Here is a 24144-nt window from a genome sequence, read left to right on the forward strand (position 1 = left end):
TTCTCACCTTTTAAAACTGCTTTTTCTTGAAGCAGATCTGGTGGTTCTTTTAGTAATGCCTGCACTGCCAGAAATGTTAGGTTCAGATGTTTTACAGCTCTGAACACTGGACTGAAGAATTACTCTGAAAACAGTTGGAAAAAAATAAGATTATATTCACTGAAACAATTTTCAAATACCTGACAGAGGAAGGCATTGTTGTACTTTAGTGCAAATTATTTTATTGAGAATTCATAGGATTTTCCGTAAACACACTTGCCAATAAAAATCTGAAACACATTTTCACATCAAAGACTTTTGAATGAAGCATCTCATTTCCCCATAAAGGTTATACAAAGATAACCAGAATATACTTTGCTTTTGGAAAACAAATGACCTGGCATTTTAAGCAATTCCCACACCAAAGAAATCAATCAATAAAACAAATCTTTGTGTCCCAAAGTAAAAGTACGTTCTCAGAATTCTACTCTTGAAAACAAGATTTCATTTAAAAACCCCAAATTCTAAAGAATATGAACATAAAAATCTACAATAGTCACTCTTCAGAGGTGAAAGTAAGGGCAATAAATGCCAAATCAATACTAATTTTATATAATATTTCAAATTTTAAAAATATGTTCAAGCAAAATTTGAATTTGTCTGGATTATAACCTACTTAATTAAATCATTAAGCACCATTAACATGAATACAAAACTGTTTAAATTCTGTGAAAAACCTGATTTAATTAAACTCTAAAATAATCTCAAGGAACTGATGCCTATGAGTGTAGGTTGCCCAGGAGGCAAATTCATGAGTCAGAAGAACACCCTCAGATAAAAGCCCACATAGAGGACCTTGCTCAAAAGTAGAGTGTGTTTCGTAATTCCTCACTGAATGGCCACAGGGAAAACAGAAAACATCAAAAGATTTTATATGCAATTCTTTCCTTCAAAAGATAATGGCGAAAACAATGAACTGCGTGGGCACACATACATTTATACGTACTCAACTTTTATTTATCTGTAAGAGAAAACACTGCCTTAATAATAAGCTTCCTCTTTTCATGTCCAACTCACAAGAGTAAAAAGAAACCATTACAGCTAACTAGTAGTCCTACCTCCTATGCCTGTGTTACCACCATATAAGTTACTAACCAAGGCCAGGTCCTTATAATGTAGCAAAGATTAGCAAATTTTTAATATTATGCAAACCACAGCATATTCAGCATCAGCATTTAGTAAAATGCTAAACTTCTCATCACTAAAAACACAATGGTGGCATTGTCCCAGAGCAGAAGCCTGGGGGCCAGTGGTTTTCAAGCTGTTTAGGGAAGGGTGGGGGAGGGGTGGGGCTACTCTCAGCGGTTTTGCTGTATCCCCAGAGTATTTCCTAGAGCCTGTGAAAGGGCCTTCCATCTCAGAGGGAAACTGATTCTGGGTAAATGAGCCAATGCTCAACTCAGAATTTCTCATAAAGTTTTATCACTCTAATAAAATAGAAAAGGTACATGCAGACATAGTTGTTTGATCAAAGAAGGCAACCAACCGCAGAGGCATATGAATTCTACCTCTGAAACCAAGGATTTATTTAAAAATCTGATTATATCAAGTGGAGAGGGAAGGGCAGGAGACTATTTAATAGTCTCTGTATCATTAACAGGATCTGAATATAGAATTTTTCATAAAATAAAGCACAACGACAAAACTTCTGCTATTTCTGAAGCCCAAGCCCAATGTGTGGTGCCACTGCCACAGTGGTCCTGAAGCCTTGCACCTGCTCAGCAAGGCTCCTGGTTTTTATCTCCATTTATACAGAGAAAATGAGACTCCCCTTAGCTTTTTGGAAATACCACATCTACTTTTCAAATAATTTGAGGCCACTTACGGCCAAAAGTATAGATAGTCACCACACTGTGAAATCATTAATATGAGAATAGAAACAAGAGCCAATATATTACTTGCTTAGGAAATTTAAGACAACTACTATGAAGGTTTACCATCTGAAAACAGAAATCACTGCTAAATCCAATTTTAGGCTGACAGGAAACATCTTTTAAAAAGTATCTGTTTCTCGGGGCACCTGGGTGGCTCAGTGGGTTAAAGCATCAACTCTTGATTTCAGCCCGAGTCATGATCTCATGGTTCATGGGTTTGAGCCCCGCATCAGGCTCTGCACTGACAGTGTGAAGCCTGCTTGGGATTCTCTCTCTCTCCCTTTCTCTCTGCCCCTTCCCCACTTGTGCTTGCTCGCTCTCATTCACTGTCAAAATAAACTTAAAAAAAAAAATAAAAAGTATCTATTTCTCTGTAAAATTAGTGTAAATAATTTTTGTTGATTTTTTAAAAAAATAAGAGCATAACAGAAATTTGGAAAGCATTAATCGCAGTAGAGAGTCACATCACCAGATATTTGTATTAACAGAGCAGTTACTCGATCTGTAGGTTACGCATCAATCAACTGGAAAACCCCCCAGCAACTATACTTAGGTATTACCTGTGATAAACTACACACAACAACGTAAAGTGGAATAAGCTGACAAACACATGTGATGTTTTCACTCTGCCACAGGGTAAGCGGGAACCAGCTACCTCTCACCTTGCAAACCAGGCCAATCACATGGCTTTGCAGAGCAATGTTCTACAAATTCATACTTATTCTTGCCCATACTGCAGTTCACGTTTTTTGTGACTCCTCTTGAGTCCCAGTATTCCCAATGCAAATAATTGACAAGCCAGGCCTCTTATCTCCCAAACCACAAAATGCTTTGAACATAAATGTCCAACTCCAAGAAAAGAATCCATCAGTTCAACTATGCACTATTGACACTTGGTTGTCTACCACTGACACACAACAAGCTTTCCAAATGATAGGCCTGCGGCCCTGCAACCTTCACAGACTCCTTTCCCATTGTCCCAGAGTTTGGCGCAGCCATCTGAGGCACTGGTACAGTCTGGTCTTCCAGGCATGACAGGTGATGATCTATCAGGCCATGCTACGTCATCAGCCAACAGAGATGAATGCCACCTCTACAAGTGGCCACCTCAAAAGAAAACTACAAGGATTATATCTGTTCACATCATTGTTACTGCCGAAAGCTTTTGTTTCTGTAAATTCCAAATTAATCAAGCAGGATAAACTGAATATTCAGCTTTGGGTCTACAAATGCATTGGCAGATACCAGTAGTAACAATACAGACTGTATCTTACGTAGAATATTAAAAAGAAAGGTGCTTGCCTGATAGAAATCATTTACTCACCCTGGGAAAAGTAATACAGTCATGAAGTGCCTAAGTATTATTAGCAATGACTCCACCCATTTAGAACTCCACCTATTTGAAATACCTTTCCCACTCGGAATAGTTTGAGAGGAATAAATCTGTGCAGTGCATGATGATCGAGTCAGAATATGCAAAAATCTAAGCTTACTAAGAGGAATAAAGGAAAAAAAAAAAAACAAACAAAAAGATCATCTATGTCAGAAATACAACTTATCTATGTAATAATAAGCTTGTATTGATAAGATAGTCAAGAAAATGTCATACATAGGAACATGTTAAGCAGCCTTTCCTTACTTTTGAAAAGAATAGAGTCTGCTGGATTTTTAAGTCTTTCCTAAGCCATCTGAAGATACTCCATGAAGCCACAAATTATGAGAGTTGGTTGAAATGGAATTCCACTTTGGAGGAGATCCTAGAAGGAACTTTCATATTCTTTTACAACTCCCAAGTCCAAGTTGGAACAAGAGAATAAATTCTTGAAATATGAGCTAAAGGAAGAATTTCAGAGAAAAAAGAACACACCCTCCTTCCTATGTTTGGTGTCAACTGTAAGGTGTTCCCCAGGAAAGCTTCCTGCCACAGTCTCTTCGCTGTTATGCTATTCATGAAGGATAAAAGATATTAAGAGAATACAAATTCTGCAATATTAACCTAATAAGGGCATTTTGATTACTTTTGGGAAAGAAGGAAAGTGGGAGGAAGTAAGCATAGAGATTGTCATGCAGAAATACAAGGCTGAACAAGGGAATCCTGTCTTCTCTGCTGTCCCATTTCCATTTAACATCATTCCTGAAAACTGTACTAACTCTAGAGGGGAGGACATGAAACGAAGCAGAGGAGAAGATTCTGCTTCCTCAAGACAGAAGACTTCGCAGAGAAGCAGTTGCTGGCCGAGGGCAATGGCAGAGTCAGAGGTGAAACACGATGAAATGCTCACTAGACCTCACAGCTACAAAAGCAAATCTCTATCAACAGCGGAAAATCAGCGGGCAAATTCTTTTCGCTACATTGAAAAGGCTATGCTAAAGACATTTACTCTAGAAAACAAGGGAAAACTGACTGAATGAAAACCACCCCAATTATCCCAAACTCACTAAATATTTTTGATAGGGAAAAGAAACTATTCCAGTGACTTCATAAATTGCCACTGCAAAAAATCTGTTAAGAGTAATAAGCACAACCTAAAAACAAAGTTTGTTATTTTTAACATCCCTACATGAAAGGATCAGGGAAGATCTCCTCCCACCACCATCCCATTAATTGAGAAGTTTCAGAAAAAGAACCTTTGAAAAGAGGCAAACCAATAAAGCTAGGAGAGCCGACAGTGAGAAAAACATGCATCATGAGAAACACACTGGCCACCAGAGGGGACCACGTAGAGAAATGGAATGGGACACTTACACAGCAGCTATTTGTCAAAGGGTCCCGACGGCTACTGTGTTCTGAAACCATCGAGACAGAATAGCAGGATGGGAAGAATGTAGTCACAAACAATCCACCAGATGACAACACTACACAGTGCAGAGGTCAGCACAGCTAGGGAACATCTGGAAAGGGGTGAAGGGGAAAGAACAGATGTTCAAATTGGGAAGCCAAAATAAATAAATAATAAATAAATAAAGCCACGTGTGAATTTTAGACACCCTATGATAGATACAAAGGGGTGGGAAACAAGGATGGAGTCTTGCTATTTTGTGCTGGGGGAGAAAATGCTACCTTCAGTTTTCAGCTGATTGGGTTATTTGGTAACAAAAGGTTAGACCCTATCTCTAACCTCTAATCTCATGGGGGATAACTGCCCCATGTTAACTTAACTGTGTGATACGGAAATCAGAGTTGTAGTTACATGACTGAAATTCTTCAAAAAGCACATGATATGCACACACAGAAAACTAAACGAAACCAGAGAAAAAGGAGGGAAACCTAACCAACCAACAATAACAAGAAGCTATGGCCTGATAATTAACAATGATTCAGAGAAGGCACAATTATAAATGAACACGGCATAGCAGATGTGATCTAACTTCCATGGAGTCATACACTGGATCATCTGGGAGCTAAGGCAAACTGCGTATTCTGCATATAAGGCATAAAGAAGCACGTCCAATCCTGGGCAACACAAAATGAGGGCAATTTCCCCCATGTATTAACACCATATCTATTTTCTTAGTTGTTGTTTTTTTTTTAATTTTTTTAAAGGTTTATTTATTTTTGAGAGAGAAAGGGAATGGGAGAGGGAGGAGGGGGGGAGAGAGAGAGAGAGAGAGAGAGCACGCGTGAGAGAGAGAGAGAGAGAGCGCGCGAGCACGCCAGGGAGGGGCAGAGGGGGAGACAGAACCCGAAGCAGGCTCCAGGGTCTGAGCTGTCAGCACGGAGCCCAATGTAGGGTTTGAACCCACAAACCGTGAGATCATGACCTAAGCTGAAGTGGGACACTCAACAACTGAGCCACCCGGGCACCCCTCCTTCATTGTTTTCTTCATTCGTTTTCCTCCTGTGGCCAAACTGAGCTTTCAGCTCAGGATTTCTTAACCCAGCGGTCTAGTTTTTGGCAGTGAAGAAGGAAACCTCACAGTTGGAAGAGTGGTATTCCAGCTACTATAGTTCCAACTGGTCACCTGGACACATCTGTGACCAAATATAAAAGGCTCTATTGAGCATTCACTTTGTGCAAAGTACTGCATGAATCAAGTCATAAATGATTGGTCTGGCTTACTAGGCCATTTTTACTGGTGTCCTTGTCATCTGAATCATTGAACACTATGTGTCAGGCACCCTGGTATGGTATCTAGCAACAAGGGATTACACTAAGGATGGACCTGAAATCAAATCTAATCTCACCCTGCAAGTTACACCTAGTACCAGCTCATGTACTCCTCCCACAAAAACACAAACCTACTAATAAATGTTAAGATTGAAGGGGCTTAGTATTTAGACAGAACAGAATAAATGGCCCAGGAATACTAGAGAACTCTCCATCCACCCCAACTTTCATTTGCAGTTACTGATTTAACAGTTATCTTAACGGCAGAATGGCCAAAATATCCAAGTGTCCACATTACAGATTTTTCACTGTTCCTCTAATAAAGCTCCTGGCATAAGAATTATTTCCCAATGATGAAACACACACTCATCCACACTGTGCTATTAAAGAGGATTTGAGGCAAATTAGATCCATATTTTCACCTTATTCCTAGGTAGAGTACACTTCATTCTTTATGTACCATTTCATTTAACCCCAACAAACCTAGCAGAAATCATCACTATGCAGAAAAGACAGGCAGCATGGATGAAATTATAAAATCTACCAAATCTTGGGGCGCCTGGGTGGCTCAGTTGGTTGAGCGGCCGACTTCGGCTCAGGTCAAGACCTCGTGGTCGGTGAGTTCGAGCCCCGCGTCGGGCTCTGTGCCTGGAACCTGCTTTGGATTCTGTGTCTCCCTCTCTCTCTCTCTCTCTCTCCCTCCCCCGCTAAGGCTCTGTCTTTCTCTCTCTCTCAAAAATAAATACACATTAAAAAAAAAAAAACTTTAAAAATCTTATATTCATTCACCTAAGTATTTTCATTCACCTAAGTACCAACAGCGAAGCAAAATAGGTTACCCACAAGTGATACAGGAGTCAAAATCAGGAGGCAAGGACTGAATTTAGATTTCTCAACCCAAGCTGCTGTTCAAAAACTCTATCTTAGGAAACTTTTATTTCTAAAGTAACAACAAACACTTGGGAGGGAAAGGAAATCCCTAAGTGACCTCTTCTTCTAGGACCATAAAAGAGGATTCTAACAGCAAGGAGGGTCTGAAAAAGCAGAGAAAGGGTAAGTTAAATGTTGTAAAGAAGGAAGGGAAATCTAAAACCCCCCAGGGTTTTTACACTTAAGAGCTTAAAAGGATTTTAACATTTTGTCTTTTCCTTTAAAATTGTGGACTTGGAGCGCCTGGGTGGCTCAGTTAACTGGATAAGCATCCAACTTAAGCTCAGGTCCGGATCTCAAGGTTCCTGCGTTCAGGCCATGTGTAGGGCTCTGTGCTGACTGCTCAGAAGACAGAACCTGCCTCAGATTCTCTGTCTCCCTTTCTTTGTCCCTCCCCTGCTTGCACTCTCTCTCAAAATAAATAAATAAACATTTAAAAAAGTAAAATAAAATAAAATAAAATAAACTGTGGCCTAAAAGCCTGTTGATTATGTGTATGGGAAGGGGACAGTTTGGGGGCTATTCTACTGTTTTAAGGGTTACAATTACAGGAACTTGAACTAGCGCTTTATTTATTTTAACTTATACCATTTTCCTTGGTTTATAAATTAGGCTAAGTGCTTCAGGGAAAAGGGCCAGCCATGTCCTTTATTTCTTTTGTGGGTAAGGTGGGGGGTAACTCTGTAACTAGCATGTGATAGCAGAGGCTGGTCTTTCCTTCAACCATCACTGACTTTGCTCAGCTTTCACCCTGGAGAACCTCACACACCAAAGTGAATGTAATCACACCTAGCGTCACCTGCTGGTTTCCAATAGTATTTAGAATTTTAATCTTCGTTCATGGTTTTCTTTTATATTACCACAAACCTATCAGCTATGAAAGAGCCTTATCGTCTCATCTGTAGAAAAGAAAACAAGTGACGTGAACCTTCTGGAACACATATTCACAAGGGAGTGGACTCAGAGTAACTAAAGGAAATTTTCTATAAGCCTTATTTAACCAGAACTTTAGACAAAGCAGAATTCCCATCCCGACTCCCAACTTGCCTTCGGATCAGAAGTTACTGAGAAATAAACTGATGCTGCAGATTTGTAAAAACAAAACACCTAGGCATGACTAAAAGCAACCCATAAATCACCCATTTTCTAGGGTTTGCGACTCAAAGTGTGGTCCCTGGACCAGCAGTGCCTCAAAACCTGGAAGCTTGCTAGAAATGCAGAATCACAGACCAGGCCCAATAACCATAATCTGCATGTTCACAAGCTCCCAGGAGACTCAAATGCACAGTGAAGTCTGAGCAATGCTCCAGGGCACTACCTATTTCCTCTACCATGTCTCTTACCGCTTCAGGATGATTATCTGAAGGGACTACAATATTTCTAAATAAAAAGAAACATTCAGGCCTTAGATGAAGACAACAAAATTAACAAAATGGCATTTGAAGTTAAATAAATTATATAAAGTGCACTATTCTTAAAGCTTCTTCAGTTTTGTGATGCACCACTAAGCTGCAAAGAATGCTTAGTAAATACCTACAATCAATACTTGACGCCTCTCGTTCACATGGCCCTTTTTTGAAAAACTCCATTCTTTTCTTTGGGTCTTTTAAGAACCTCCCAAGGCCGTGAGTAGCCTATGAGGACACATGCCTTCTGTGTAATTCTAGTTTATATAACAAGGAGATGCCAGTGAAGACGCACTGTTAATTAAAAAGAAGGCCTGTTCTTCTCTACCATGAACATTTATGATGCCATCAGGTCCTTACCATATTGTAAGATGCTGACTAATAAACAAAATGACTTATCTCCATTCTCCATCACCAAAAAACATAAATGGAAATGTGATAGCCCACAATGAAAAGGAAGAAATCCAACAGCCTAGATTACAGCATCTATGAAAGAATATCCTAGAAAAAAAGTGTAATGACCAAGTTTTTTAACTCTACATATTTCTCTAGCAATCTGGGATATTCCATAAGATTGAATCCCAACTAACAATTTACACAACCAAGTACATGTGGACATACACACACTAACTATAAAACTTCCTACCTCCATAGTAAACCTTCTTCTATAACTTGAAAATAGTTCAACTAAAAATTAATACAAAAATAATCATTTAATCTAGTTCATTGTTACCCTAAAATATGACATTAAGCCACAATGTCATCACAGATTAAATTCTACCATATCCAAATAAACTGCCTAAAATATGGTAGTGAATTTAAGGAAATTCACAATTTTAATAACTATGGACAAATCTGTCATTCTGTGGTTTTACATCTGCTGCCACTCTCCTGAGGATATCCATAGGGAAAACACTTTCCTTTCTATACAGGCTAGTGAGGTTACAATAGAAGATGGAGATAAAGTATGGCCAAGAGCTTCTTGGGCAACATCCCTGGATTTTAAATAACGTAAATAAGCATTTCAAAGTAGCATAATGGGCATGCAACTATTGAGAAAAATATACAAGATAAAGTGCTCATGTACATATTAAATACATCAACCACACAAAGGAAACCAGACTCACGTGAGGGGAATAGCGTTTGTTTTTGACTGTCTTCTGCTTTTCAGGGCACGAAGTCTATCACCTTGTGTCACTCCATGGATTTCGTCATCATCACTGTACTGTATAAGTAAAGACACACTAAGCTAGTGACTTCAGTTGCACTTATTAAGGCAAAAAAGCATAGCAGCTATGTTTACCCATACAGACACATACAAATGAACTGCTGAACTCTGCAGTGTTTTGCTGCTTTCAAAATAAACACGGGTCACATTTCAAGACAACCAAAAGTTGACATTCACAGACACAGAACCCAACAGCACTCTTGTTATAAAACATACTGACAGTGAAGAGGCATGATGGGTTTCCAATAATGAAAACATTCTTTGTAAAATTTCACAATCCACTCACCACCACTTAATATAGTACCACTACCCCTAAACTCTTGCTTGGTTCTTTATAAACTTTTCCATTTGAGAACAACTAGTTCCCTAAATCAACAGTCATGAAATGGAAAAAACGCCGGGTTGGGGGTGCAGGTGCACGGGGAAGTGTCATTAGGTCCATCTAAAGGGCTTCCTTCACATACCTCTTTTTACCACCAGTGCCTAGTGAGTAAATAAAAAAAAAGACAAAAAATAAAAAAAAACCTTCCATTTTATGGCCATATGACCTTATTTTAATTATTTTGAGTAAAAGTTTCCTAGAGGGAGCTGTAAGTATTAAAAAAATGTGTGACGATAATCCCTCAAAAACGTGCTTTATTATTTTTATCTACAATTTCCCCCATGCCCTAGATGGTCCTCACCAGCACTGAAAACAATGACAACAGCATGATAGGGATGGTTCGATTACCAGTTCAGGTTCTTGCTTGTCTTGATTCTCGACCCCATTGATTGAAATGTCATCAACAGCCAAGAGGAGTTTTGAGACAGCTGCTCTGTGTTTTCCATTCTCCTGACCCCTTAACTTTTGACGAAAATAGTCACCTTCCAACCAGAGGCTTGCCTGTTTCCTAGAACATTTAAATAACATCAAAACACAGCTTTCCAGAAGGACACATGCAAACAACTTTCTCCTACTAGACTATCTGTTGTTAGTGACTAAGAAAAACTCTACTTCCTATCATTTGCCAGGCCCATGTGTTCCCTCAGGAATTACAAAAGCTCTCTGTCTACTTACATCACCAAAAACTGTTGCTGAGGCCCAATCACTGAGCCAGGTCTGCAGATCCTGACCCAAGCAATGGTCTCGGCTGCTGTCATCCTGTAATGCTTCATGATGTAGCAGGCTATTAGAGTGCCCGTTCGTCCAAGGCCAGCTAGAAACAGAAACAAACCAAACGGACCTGGTCTCATGTACTCCAGAATTTTGTAGGGGAGGTAGAATTTTTCTTAAAAGGTTTCTGCTTCCCTGCTCAACAGTGGTTCTCAAGTTTGGATGCACATGGCAATCACCTGAAGAGTGTTAAAAAATACTGGAGAATTCTGATTTAATTGGTATGTGAGACCGCCTGGACATGGAGATTCCTAAAATCCCCCCAGATGATTCTACATAGTCAACACTGAAAATCACTTTCTAAGCGAGACTGTTAGTACTGCTTTCTACTCCGAGTTTTCTGTTCATGGTAGCATCATCTTTCCAAACACATGGGCTTAGAATCTTACACTTTCTCCCCTAACAGTTTTTTCCTATGCTATTTCTATTCCTATTTTCACATGGATTTTTAAAAAATTTTTTTTAAAATGTTTGTTTTTGAGAGAGAGAGACAGAGTGCACAAGTAGGAGAGGAGCAGAGAGAAAGAGAGAGAGAGAGAGAGAGAGAGAGAGAGAGAGAGAGAGAGAGAGAGAGAAACACAGAATCCGAAGCAGGCTCCAGGCTCTGAGTGGTCAGCACAGAGCCCAATGCAGGGCTTGAACTCACAAACCGTGAGCTCATGACCCGAGCCAAAGTTGGATGCTTAACCAACTAAACCACCCAGGCACCCTCATATAGATTTCTTTTTTAACTCTATTCCTGCTATCCTTTCTTTACTCCCATCCAGACTACTATCATTACCTGCTGTGATGGTTAATTTTGTAGGTCAGTCTGGCAGGTGTATTTGGATGACACTGCCATTTAGATTGCTGGACTATGAGTAAGTAGATTACCCGCCATAATGTGGGTGGGCCTCACCCAATCAGTTGATGGTCTGAAGAGAACAAAGGCCATCTTCCTCAAGCTAGAGAGAATTCCCTAGCAGTATGCTTTCAGACCTCAGCTGCACCATAAGCTCTCCCAAGTGACCAGTCTGTCACCTCATATGGCAGATTTTGTACTTGCTAGCCTTCAATTCACCCAAGCCAATTCTTTACAATTAATCTCTTTCTATATATACACATGCCATTGCTTCTGTTTCTCTAGAAAACCCTTGCTTATACAGATTCTGGTACTGTGAAGTGGTGTGTTACAGTGACAATATATAAAAATGTGTAAGTGGCTTTGGAGTTGTAATTGTAAAAGCTCTGGAAGTTTTAAAGCACAATGTTAGCAAAACCCTAGATTGCCTTGAAGGAACTGTTGGTAGGAATATGGGCATTAACAGTGACTCTGGCTCTGGCTCTGACTCAGATGGGAATGAGGAACATGTTATTGGAAACCAGAAGAAAGGCAATCCTTGTTAGAAAATGGCAAAAAAAAAAAAAAAAAAAGGAAGAAAGAAGGAAAGAAGGAGAGAAAAGAGAAGAAAAAGAGAAAGAAAGAGAAAGAGAAAGAAAAAGAAAAAAAAACCTGGCTAAATTGTTTTATTGCTTTATGGAAGGTAGAAGTTGTGAGTGACAACCCTGGATATTTAGCAAAAGAGATTTATAAGCCAAGTATTGAAAGTACAAGCCTGGTTTCTCCTCACTGATTATAGTAAAATATGAGAGAAGACAAATCAACTGAAGAAGGAATTGTTAAGCAAAACAGAAACTAAACATTTAGAAAATTCTAGGCCTATCCATATTGCAGAGTGAGAAGGTGTGTTTAGAGAGAACACCAAGGGTATAGTCAACGATCTATTCCATAAAGTGATTACCTATGGATTTAATCAGCCATTTCAGCAGAAGCCAAAAATAGTGATGGGATTGATTATACCAGCAGACACACTGCCAGGATGAAACAAAGGGGATACGTACAGGATGAAATAAAGGCTTTCAAATTCCTGGGGTTCTAAACAGGACTAACAGAAACATCTCACTAAAAACATATCTCATGTTTCTCTTCAAGAAAAGAGAAACATACCCCCAAGGGGCCAACAGGGCTGTCACTGCCACCATTAAGCCCAGGGGCAAGGCTGTCTACTCCTGAGTTTCAGAGGGTGGGGGTCACCTCTGTGGTCAGTGGCCAGGCTGTTTCTGCCCGAGCTCAGGGACAGGGCTGCTACCCCAGTGGGTCTGCAGACAGAGAATGGAGCCAGAGCATTATTTCTGAGCCTTAACATCTAACAGCATTTGCCTTGCCAGGTTTTGGACTTGCTTGGGACCTGTCAAGCCCTTTCTTTTTTCTGATTTCTGTCATTTGGAATGGGAACATCTACCCTATGCACGTCCCACTACTGCATTTTAGATGCACTTAACTTGCCAGGTTCCACAAGTTCACAGACCGGGAGGAATTCTGCCTCAGGATGAATTGTACCTGGAGTGTCACCCATTACATGACTTAGAGGACGTTTAGATGAGACTTTGGATCTGGAACTGATGTTGGAATGAGTTGTCTTTGGAGGCTGCTGGGATTTTACATGCGAAAACATGAATGCTGGGGACCCAGCAAACACAATGTTATGGACTGAACTGGGTCCCCCACTCCCTGTGCCCCTCAAAATCCATATTAAAGTCATATTTCCCAATGTGACTATCTCTGGGGAAAGGACTTTTATGGAGTCAATTAAGGTTATACAAGGTCATGTGGGGAAGGCCCCTAATCCAGTAGGACTGGTGTCCTTAGAAGAGGAAGAGACACGGGGCACCTGGGTGGCTCAGTCAGTTAAGCATCCAACTTTGGCTCAGGTCATGATTTCATGGTTCGTTGGTTGAGCCCCAAGTAAGGCTCTGTGCTGACAGCTCAGAGCCTGGAGCCTGCTTCAGATTCTGTGTCTCCCTCTCTCTCTGCCCCCACCACCCCACCTCACCTTGCTCACGCTTTGTCTCTCTCTCTTAAAATTAAATAAACATTTAAAAAAATTTTTTTAAATTAGAGGAAGAGACACCAGGAGTGAGTGTACACATAGGAAAAAGAAGGCAGCTGTCTGAAACCCAGGAAGAGGCCTCATCAGAATCCAACCTTTGCCAACACCCTGATCTTGAATTTCTAGCTTCTCAACTGTGAAAAAATAACTTCTGTTTAAACTACACAGTCTGTGGGATTCTGACGTGGTACCCCAAGCAAATTAATACACTCCCTAGATAATCTCACTTTGCATATGATAATCCACGCTTTATAGTATCATCAGTTTTCTTCCCGAAACAAAGATCCAATCCTATCAAATCCTCTTCAGGTTTTTAACTGGTCCCCAGTCAACTTCCGGGTTTCTCACCCTTAGCACTACTGAATTTGGGGGCTGGTATGGGGGCTCTCCTGTGCACTGTAGGCTGTTTAAGAGCATCACTGGCCTATAGCCACCAGATGCCAGTAGCATCTTCCCACCAAGTTGTGAAAACAAAACAAAACAAAACAAAACAATGTCTTCAGACATTGCCAAATGTTCTCTGGGGGGCAAAACCACCCTGAATGAGGAGCTCAGCTGAGCATAACCTCAATTGCTTATTGTAATTTAAAAAAAAATGAAATAACCAATGTTGGATTTTGTTTTAATTATTTATTTTTTTATTTAAAAAAAAAATTTTTTTTAATGGTTTATTTTATTTTTGAGACAGAGACAGAGCATGAGCGGGGGAGGGTTAGAGAGAGAGGGAGACACAGAATCCGAAGCAGGCTCCAGGCTCTGAGCTGTCAGCACAGAGCCCGACGCGGGGCTCGAACTCACAGATAGTGAGATCGTGACCTAAGCCGAAGTCGGAAGCTCAACCGACTGAGCCAGCCAGGCGCCCCATAATTATTTATTTTTTTAAATTGTGGTAAAATATACCTGACATAAAATTTACCATTTTTGTTCATGCATCATTTTCCTGGTTTCACTACCTTCCTTATGTTTCCTTTTAGCTCACTGAGCATTTTTTTCACAGTTTACTTAAAGTAGGCTTCACACCCAAGGTGGGGCTTGAACTCACAACCCTGAGATCAAGAGTTGCACACTCTGGGTGAGCCAGCCAGAAGCCCCTAATTTTTAAAGTCAGCTGTTTTAAATTCCTTGTCAGATAATTCAGAGATCTACGTTTCTTTAGGGCTGGTGTCTGGAGATCATGGTCACCATTGTTAAGTGTCCATTTCAGTGGCATTAACCAACTCATTGCTGTGCGACCATTACTACCATGTCGTGGGTATCCTTAAGACAAATGTGTGCTCCCTTTTTGGGGGTCAGTGTTCTGGGTGTGTCTGTTATTTCTAAGTCGGTTTTACTGTGTTGTTCAAATCCTCTATTTCCTTACTAATCTTCTCTCTGTTCTTTCCATTACTGAAATGGAAAGTACTGAAATCCTAGTACATCATACAGTATATTATTACACAGTCATTCATTCAATAAATACTTACTAAGTGCTAAAGCACTGCTTTAACTGCTAAAAACACAGAAACTTGTTAGAATATAAGCACCACAAAGACAAGCTCTTAGAGTCTGCTCTGTTCATTGACATATTCTAGAACATATCAAACAGAGAGCACTGAGTAAATATTCGAGGAATAAATGAATGCATTTCAATGTGATAGATAAGCCTTTGCAGGGTTACCAATGAATACAAGTTAATTTATGACACTTTTCATATGAAATTAGGATGTCTTTTTTGAGAGTGTGAAAGAGAGGAAGAGAAAGAGAGAAAGCGAAAGCGAAAGCGAAAGAGCAGGGGAGGGGCAGAGGGAGAGGGAAAGGGAGAACACTAAGAAGGCTCCGCACTCAGTGCAGAGCCTGACATGGGGCTCATTCCCATAACCAGGAGATCATGAGCTGAGCTGAAACCAAGAGTTGGATGCTTAACCAACTGAGCCACCCAGGCACCCCAAAATTAGGGTTTTAAAGGCATTCGATATACACACAGCTTTTTAATGTCAATCATACCTCAATAAAGTGGTTTTAAGAAAACAGCAACTTACAAACAACAACAAAGGCAGCTTCATGTATCCTGGCATATAACCTAAAGGGGCATGGTGTGTTTCTAAACGTACATACATATGTGTCCAGCATCTTTAACCAATCCTAGAAACATACCTTTACAATGTACTGCAATGGCACCCTCCGCATTTTCACAAATATCCAAAAATTCTTTGACGATGGCATCAGTAGGGGTGCTGCCATCCGCAAAGAAAAGGTCATAGTGATCGAAACCAGCATTCGTAAAGCGTTTGGCATCATACATCCTTTTATTCAGACGAATAATAGTAGTAACGTTGTGATTCTTAAAATATGGAATATAAGCCTCAGGAGAATGTTGGTGGTAACCTACATAAAAAAATTCACCAGATATTGTCAAATGCAGAAAGAAAACAATGCTTAACAATTTCACCTGTAATTGGGTGGAAAGAGTATCTGACCTGGGGGTGGAATACCAATTTGATTATAACTATAAAAGCATTAATTCAAAAAGTTAAAAGCCTGGCAGAATAAAAATGACCAAGTATATTTAAATAATTAAGACAGACCTTTGGCCTCTTTCAAAAGAAAATACAGGATAGATACTTTTAATAACAAAACGATACTAGGTCCCATTATTTTTGCATACCACTTTCAAGTCTGGTTCTTGAATGAGGTCCACAGAAGGCAATAAATCGGTCTGGTATTATCCAATTTAAATCTCCATTTTCTGCTTTCTGCAAAGGAAAGACCAGTACAATTCATTTTTAGACTTGATCTCCCATCCACACTCCTTCCCAATACTGAGTGTCTGAAGGACTTCAAATCCATTTATTTTAGCACAGAATCAGTTTATAAATGACCATGAGATAGGAAACTAAAATTTAGCCTGCTATGAGTACTCCCTGGGAGTAGTTAACTTCTTCTGATCCTAATCATGTTTTTATTTTTTTATTTATTTATTTTTCTAATCATGTTTTTAAAAACAGTGTTCCTTTGCTTGGATAGTCAGCCTTTGGAAAACAGAGCTAACTGCTGCTATTCAAAATATACCTAAGTATTTTAATTATTTTATCCAGGTAAATTCTCATATAATTGCTGCTAATTAATAAGAAAGCAAACTTTTTATTATGAGGGATCTTAGAAACTTTCCTATTTCCCTGAATGACTAACTGGCTTCCAACATGAGCAATCTTGACTCCTTGAACAAAGCAGGGGGGGGGTGGGGGGGGGGGTGGACTTCTGATTTCTTGATATTTACACTTTATTTCTAGAGACACATACTTCCATCATTTTGTTACCTATTTAGTAAAAGGGTCAATGAAGAATTTGCACTAAACCCACCACAAAATTACAAGTACACTAATTTCACAGTACAGCTTTAGAAAAAAGCGTGAACATAAACTGATATTTAAAACACCTTACTTCCTGTTACTAAGTCCTTTCAACTGAGTTACCATAATAATTATTGTAGGATAAATACAGCTCAACTATAACAATAATAGAAATGGATACACAAAAACTGAAGCAGGAAGTAGAAGACTTGATAGTGGAGGAGAGAACTAGCAACAAAAACAAGCAATTGGGGTATACTTATGCGCACCTAAGAACAAGTAAGCAATAAACTGGGAGTTGCCTGACTATCTACAACTGGAGTTGCCAGTCAGGTAACCCAAATCCAATTTATTTGACTTAATTATCAGTGAGGGGAATTAACGAACCCTTGTTCCATACTAAAAGGCCTAAGCAAGAATGAAAACATGTCCAGGTATTCCAACTTTGAAATGGAATCAGAAATCTAGAGATTTTATTATGAGAAACATGTGATTAGATTTTACAGAATTGCAGACATCACATATTATAAGATGCATCTTGAATTCAGAAAAGTAATGTAATAGGAAAAAATGGGCATCGGGGAATCAATGAAAGACACTACTCCAAAATTTCTAAATATCTGTAGAGAAACAAAACTATCCATGGCTTGTAGCTACTTAAACAGTTCCTTGAGTTTCAGTGCAGTTTCACTGAAAGTAAACAGCATATGGGGGCAACCTTGCTACTACCCCCAACACTGCAATTTCTGCATTAGTGAGAGGGAAGCTAATTAGCACCTATACTACTCCTCAGTAACACATAAAGGCATCACTGCTCCACTGAAGGAACACCAACTGGTGTTCTTAGTAGTTTTATTTGCCTAGAAAGAGAAAGCATATTTTATTTTAAATGTTTAATTTTATGAGGACAAGCACAAAAATAATGGTATTAATAAATAAGTTATATTTATCAGTTTAGGATGTGCATTAAATATATACTGTACTTCAGAAACATACTGGTATTACAGAGAAGTAAAGATATGGTTGGCCCGAATGAATCAATCATGGTATGTTTTAGATCTTTGGTACATCACAGTAATGACTAACCGTAACTATTAGAACAGTTCAGTTATACCTGAAAGTTTAAAATAATAGGTGCTCTAGGGGCACCTCGCTGACTCAGTCAGTTGGGTGTCCAGCTCTTGAATTTTGGCTCAGGTCATGATCTCAAGGTTCTTGAGATCGAGCCCACGTCAGACTCTGCGCTGACAGTGTGGAACCTGCTTGGGATTCTCTCTCTCCTCTCTCTCTGCCCCTCGCCCACTCTCTCTCTCTCTGAATAAATTTTTTTAAAACATTAAAAAAAATAATACTCTAGAAATTGTGAAAGGACAGTTATCTGAGGATTCCAGACACTGTTGCATAAAAGTGCTGTCTGTTGGAATCACTCCATTATTGGTGAGAATGCCTGCTCCAGATAACTACAGTAGGATAAAAAGACAAGATCCCACAAGTACTCTTGGCAAAAAAGACCTTTAGCATGATAGCATCTTACTACTTAAAGGGTGGAATGGCAGAATCAAATTACTTACTCTTTAAAATATACTACATTTACAAATGTAGAGGACATCTATTGTTTTGCCTTCCTGGACTTTCTTCTTTCTGTTTCTCTCTTTTATTGTCTGTGTGGTTTGACAGGGCTGATCCCAGCATACCCCTCCAACTACTGAGATGATCCACCCAACAACTACCCTCACTAGGAACACAGTCTAGCTCAGAGCAAGGCACATGATCTAATAAGGCAGGCCAATGAGGAACTTGTGGGTTTCTTCTGATGAGTTTGCCCAGTGAGTCAATCAAAGATGCTGGTCGCCATCACTACTGGGGAGGGCTGGCCTGGTAACAAAACTAGCTTTTACTGGCGAGTACCTGAGTACATTCACCTGGTCATACCTGAAGTTACACCTGCTCCTAGACTTTTTATTTATGTAAATCAATAAATGTCCCCTTTTTTATTTAAGCCATTTGTATTTACTTTCTGTAATTTGCACCCAGAAGTGTCTTGACTTCATACAAACAAAAGGTCATGATAAAAACATTTTCCAGAGGTAATTAGATGTATAAGGACTTTTATTCACCTCACCAGATCCTATGCTAAGGGTTTTTAAATCTCCTCATTTAATCACTCTATGAAAATTATCAGTACTAAAAAAATTAAACATGAAAGAAAAATGCCCAGGAGCACATTCATGCACTCTGGGAAAGATGCATCAAATATACAAATCACCACTAAGAACTGGAACTACAGAATGGGGGTAAGAGGATAAAGACTTGCCTTTTTTTTTTCTCTATACATATCTAAATTGTTTACCTCTTCAAAAAACAAGAATATTACCTCTGTAAGTAAAACATGAATAAAGGAGTTAAAAGCAGTATCCTTGAAAACTTACTTCATAGTGTTCATATTCATCAAGGTTAAATGTGTTGAAATTAAGGAAGTCATACTGCATTGCCTAAAATCCAAAGGAAAGCTTTTAAGAATAAAGATGCAAATAAGAGAACAATTTCCGATCCAATTTCCTAATTAAAGATATCAGGAGGTAACCCAAAAGAGCATTATTATATTTAGATTTTGTTCCACTTAATAGTTTTCAAAGAAGGTGGGCTATGTGTTTTAAATGCTTCCATTATCTGGAAAATTAGCTATAATAATATTTATTTTAATGGGATTTGATTTGTTTTTATTTTCCTTCATCAATCATCCTATCCATGCACAGCTAACTAATGAAGACTTCAAAGTAATCATACTAACTTTAATAAGTTAGTTAGCTGATCTAATGATCAACACCACCAAGCAATGGTCCTTAAATAAATAATAAAAAAGAAGTAAATCATAGGTTAGCTTATCCCAAACAAATCCCACCACTTCATAAATATCTTCACTTTCAAATTCTTCTGAATTTGGATTAAAAGATGAATGTTCCTGATACAACAAAATTCAAAATTTTGAGGAAAAAATTCTTCTTTCAATAAAAAGAAAACCCATAAAATTTCTGTTCTATTCTGTAGCCTCCCTCAGTTGCAGCGGGCAGGTCATGCTAAGCAAAATAAACAGAGTATCTAATTTCTGAGACAAAGACAAGCTGGTGGCCTCTGAGAGGTGTTATCCCTGCTCACTGAGCCAGCCAGCATGCAACCAAGGATTTTTTGTTGTTGTTGTAGTTGACAATGTTTTATTAGTTTCAGGTGTCCAACATAACGAAGTTGACAATGTTACACATTACTCAGTGCTCACCATGCTAAGTGTAGTCCCAATCTGTCACCATACAATGTTATTGTTCTACTACTGATTATATTCTCTATGCTGTACTTTCCATCTCTGTGTGTAAAAATTCTTGATCAGCAAGGTATTCTTGGTTCAAAAGGAATGACTCTATAAACTCAGCTTTCAAAATTTAAACCACTGAAATATGAATGGAAAATGAGAAGGCTACAGTATCAAACAAAAAACCCTCATTTAAAAAAATATAGCTATTTAAATTCTAATTCCAAGACTATGATTAGTTATATTTCTTTGAATTCAAAATACTCAATATATGTCATGCTATTTGAACTATATGCTCTTAACAGAGTGAAACAATAAAATGTAGTTTAAAGGCAATTTCTACTCATAAGGAGAACCTATTAGAAGCTGCATTAAAATGAAGTCACAATTACTTTTATAAACCTTTTTTATATGCAATAATATTCAAAATCAGCTACAAATTAAAAATGTTTAACTTGAAAATCAGAAGCTGTTGACTCTCGAATAAAATTAAATATAGAGCAAGAAAAGGAGTCTTTGACTTATAGTTCCTGCTAATTAATTAGGCTTTGGATATAATATCTGATAAAAAAGAAAAAAACTAAGCTGACAAATAACAATAGAATGTTAGAGTGGACCATTTCCAAGGCCCTCTAAGTTTTTCACCTCTCTTTTTAAAGGAAGTGGAAGTAGAGAGAAGGGAACCCTAGCATAAGGAGAGGTATACCTGCCTGCATTAGCAGTTCCCAGGGGTCATTTATACCCTCCATCTCTTGATCACCTCCTCTGCACATTACCCGCCTAAAGTGAGGCCTGATGGAGCTGCCTCAGAGCCTGTGGCAACGAACTTGATCACCTTTATTAACAGTCACTGGACTCAAACCCAAAACAACATTAAGTTCTATACCTTGTTGCCTAATACAGGAAAAAAAAGATATACTAATTAATATCTGAATTAGTATACTAACTAGTCTTCAAATTTCTCAGAAAGCCACCATGTTTCATTATACAAGAAAGCAAACCAGGGCTCCTTTTGACTGTGTGAATGTAAGTCACATAAAACTTGAGATGTTGTTGAAAGTGTATTTGATCCATGGGCTACTGATTTAAATTCTAGTTTCTTGTGCTGCCCTGACATTCAAGACACATACCTGAGGGAGGGAGTGTGCCTGCGTCACGTAACTCCAGGGGACCCCATTCATTTAGAATGTGATATTAAAGGTGTCCCTGGGAGTCAAAGACGGCAGGCAGTACTGGTTATAAAACACAGCAGTTATTTTTAAATAACTTTGACAAAGCAGTGGTGACCTACTTAGTCTTACATAAAACCTAGTAACAAACTAATGGACTACACAAATTCTTCTGCTGAGCTAGAAATTGAATGCTTGAAGACACAAAACGAAGTGTTTGTATCAATTACTGCATTACAGAAATGTCTGTGGTAAATAGGATTGGTGGCTATCAGACCCATAAAATACATAAATCAAAGACAACTCGGAAACCAGTAATCTATTTACTTTTTGTTTTTCTTTGAAATCACAACACACCCAAAACATGTCTGGATTTAGAACCTAATTACATAACTAGCTCTGTTGTTCAAGTGGCTTTTTTCCCAACTCATTCGAGAAACACTCAGATTCAGAAAAATCATTTACTGGTTTGGCATTATTCCAAAGTTAGTGGGAAATGGGACATCTCTGACATCATACACATCTTGGAAGATCCTTGCAGAAAAGGCCTAGTCTTCCAACTCAACACTGAACACATCTTACAATTCACTTACCTTCTTTACTGCATGAAAACAGTCAAGAAGTGTAATGTAGAAATTGCAACTTCCATAGGCAGCATCTCTGAAATCCCAAAAGTATTGAAATACATAGCTCCGTTAAATTTAATTTTCTGTAGTACACTTACCTCAAGACAAAGCAGACTAGTATTTAAAAGCAAACCACATACTCAGGATCAGACTCAAAAAACAAAAATCTTGCCTTTCGATTTTTAAGTCAAGGATAAGTCATTGTTATAAATTTCACTGCAGTTTCTACCTATTCCAGTAGATATTATTTTATAGGCATGAATCAATAATGACCACTTTTTAAATTTCAAATGATCTCCCTAGATCATTTTTGGCCTTGATGGCTGGGCTTCAAAAGTTGCTTAAGTTCTAATCAGTAATATGTACCCTTCCCCACAAAAGAGCAAGGCATTGAATTTTTTCTTTTTTACTGGAAAATACCATATTAAACTGTTACCAGGTAAGACTTCTTTTTGATTCTGTATACACATATATGTGTGTGCATGTTGTAAGTATGTGCCGCAGGTATAGGTCTATCCATGAAGGAAAACAATATTGGGAAATCAAAGTAATATTTGAAATACTAGGTGCAAGCTTTGCACAGTGGCAGTATTGTAGCCAATGAGGTTTATCCGAGGCGCAATTATTGCTAACTGAAATACTAGTTGCAAGCTAAAAAGAAAGCAGTCTGCTCTTCTCATTATGCTTTCACAATTTTTAACAAGTTAACTGAGTAACTTCTTTCTGATTCTTACAAGATTAGAATACCAAGAAAACCACAGGAACTAAGGGGCCAACCACCTTTAGTAGAGCTTTAGTGCTCTTGGGGAAGTGCTTAAATTAGTTTACAGACAACTCCGCCCAACAGCCCAACACCTCATCAACATCTATCTGTAATCTTAGCACAAATCTCTTAATGTCAGTTAAGGTTTTGAACTCCAATCCCATCTACTTCCCCCTTCTAGCTACTGTGAGCCATTACGAAGTAAAAATGTTTGGAATTAGACAAGATAAAAATTAATTTAATTGTGATCACTCTAGACATGCCAAACAACTGTGACTCTCTGAATGGTCCTTATTTGGTCCCCTGGTGGAAACAGCTGCTAGTGAAGCCATCATTAATTGCCTGTCTTGGTTGAGTTTTCAATTGTAGTATTACTTAACCTGAAAAATTATTTAAGATGTCAACTTACATAAACCTTAAGAATACAGACTTTCATAGCAACATGAACAAGGAGGAAAAGGACTATTTTAGTTTTAGACATTACTGTCTGGATTGGTTAGAATTACTGAGTTAAGTTATAGGTTACCCTTCATAGGATTGCACACAAAGTCTTACAATGTGCCATTTTTGTCCAGTAAGCTTCTGAATTTAAAAAGCTGCTCATCCAAAAGCTAGACCAGGTCTCTATGCAACCTAGAAAATGATTTTACCAGTAGTTTATTGGTAATATTCGGGAGGAGAAAAACAAAACGACCCGTAGCAGTTATCAGTGTGGTCACTGATCAAACGATCAGCAGCACCTGCTAATTCCCAGCTCCACCCCAGACCCACTGAGTCAGAGGTTCTATGTGGGTGGGCCAGGTAATTTTTGTTCTAACAGGTCCTCCAGGTGACTGTGATGCATGTTCAAGTTTAAGAACCACTGACCTATATAATCAACACAAATATTTGTTGATTTGTAGAAATAATTCTTTCATGGAATAAAGAACATTTTTAGATAAAGAACCTATGGGTAAGGAAATTAAGTAATTTAGCCTAAACCAAATCAAAATTATCAGAGGAAATATGGTAAAGTCTCAAATCGCATCCCAGTGTTTTTACCACTTTTATTATCTTCTTAACGTACTGCTAATTCTTCCCCAGTGAAATTAAAGACATGTTGATTCAGTCTTTGTGATAACTTGATGCATTTACTTATTGAATATTTTCTGAGAACCTACTATGGGCCAAGCCCTGCTCTAGTCGATGATGATTCGACAAGCTTTGATCTGGGCTCAGCTAAAGTTCTTCCTCATGCATCATACTACCTGAATAGATGACAAGAATCTTTATTCATTCCCGTTT

At 38.6% G+C, this 24144-nt stretch overlaps 1 protein-coding gene and 1 non-coding gene across 16 annotated transcripts in view; one reads left to right on the plus strand and one right to left on the minus strand.

Moving 5' to 3' along the window:
- The window catches only part of CDC14B (cell division cycle 14B), a 114526-nt gene that overhangs the window by 18817 nt on the left and 71565 nt on the right, over window positions 1–24144 (minus strand). For 7 of the 15 annotated variants that reach the window (XM_042913950.1, XM_042913948.1, XM_042913949.1 and 4 more), the window contains exons 6-13: window positions 22065–22131; window positions 19428–19490; window positions 16314–16401; window positions 15803–16033; window positions 10644–10782; window positions 10317–10476; window positions 9486–9583; window positions 8–124 (exon numbers count right to left, since the gene is read on the minus strand). In XM_042913950.1, coding sequence (XP_042769884.1) covers window positions 8–124; window positions 9486–9583; window positions 10317–10476; window positions 10644–10782; window positions 15803–16033; window positions 16314–16401; window positions 19428–19490; window positions 22065–22131 — 963 coding nt within the window. Of the gene's footprint in view, window positions 1–7; window positions 125–4659; window positions 4806–9485; window positions 9584–10316; window positions 10477–10643; window positions 10783–15802; window positions 16034–16313; window positions 16402–19427; window positions 19491–22064; window positions 22132–24144 lie in introns of all 15 variants that reach the window. The other 8 variants (XR_006196119.1, XR_006196118.1, XM_042913952.1 and 5 more) reach the window with 3 other exon arrangements.
- LOC122205760 lies at window positions 22669–22814 on the plus strand. The gene has a single exon (XR_006196251.1). It is a non-coding gene; the product is annotated as a U4 spliceosomal RNA (small nuclear RNA).

This window comes from Panthera leo, chromosome D4, assembly GCF_018350215.1.
Source record: "Panthera leo isolate Ple1 chromosome D4, P.leo_Ple1_pat1.1, whole genome shotgun sequence".
Lineage (NCBI taxonomy): Eukaryota > Metazoa > Chordata > Mammalia > Carnivora > Felidae > Panthera > Panthera leo.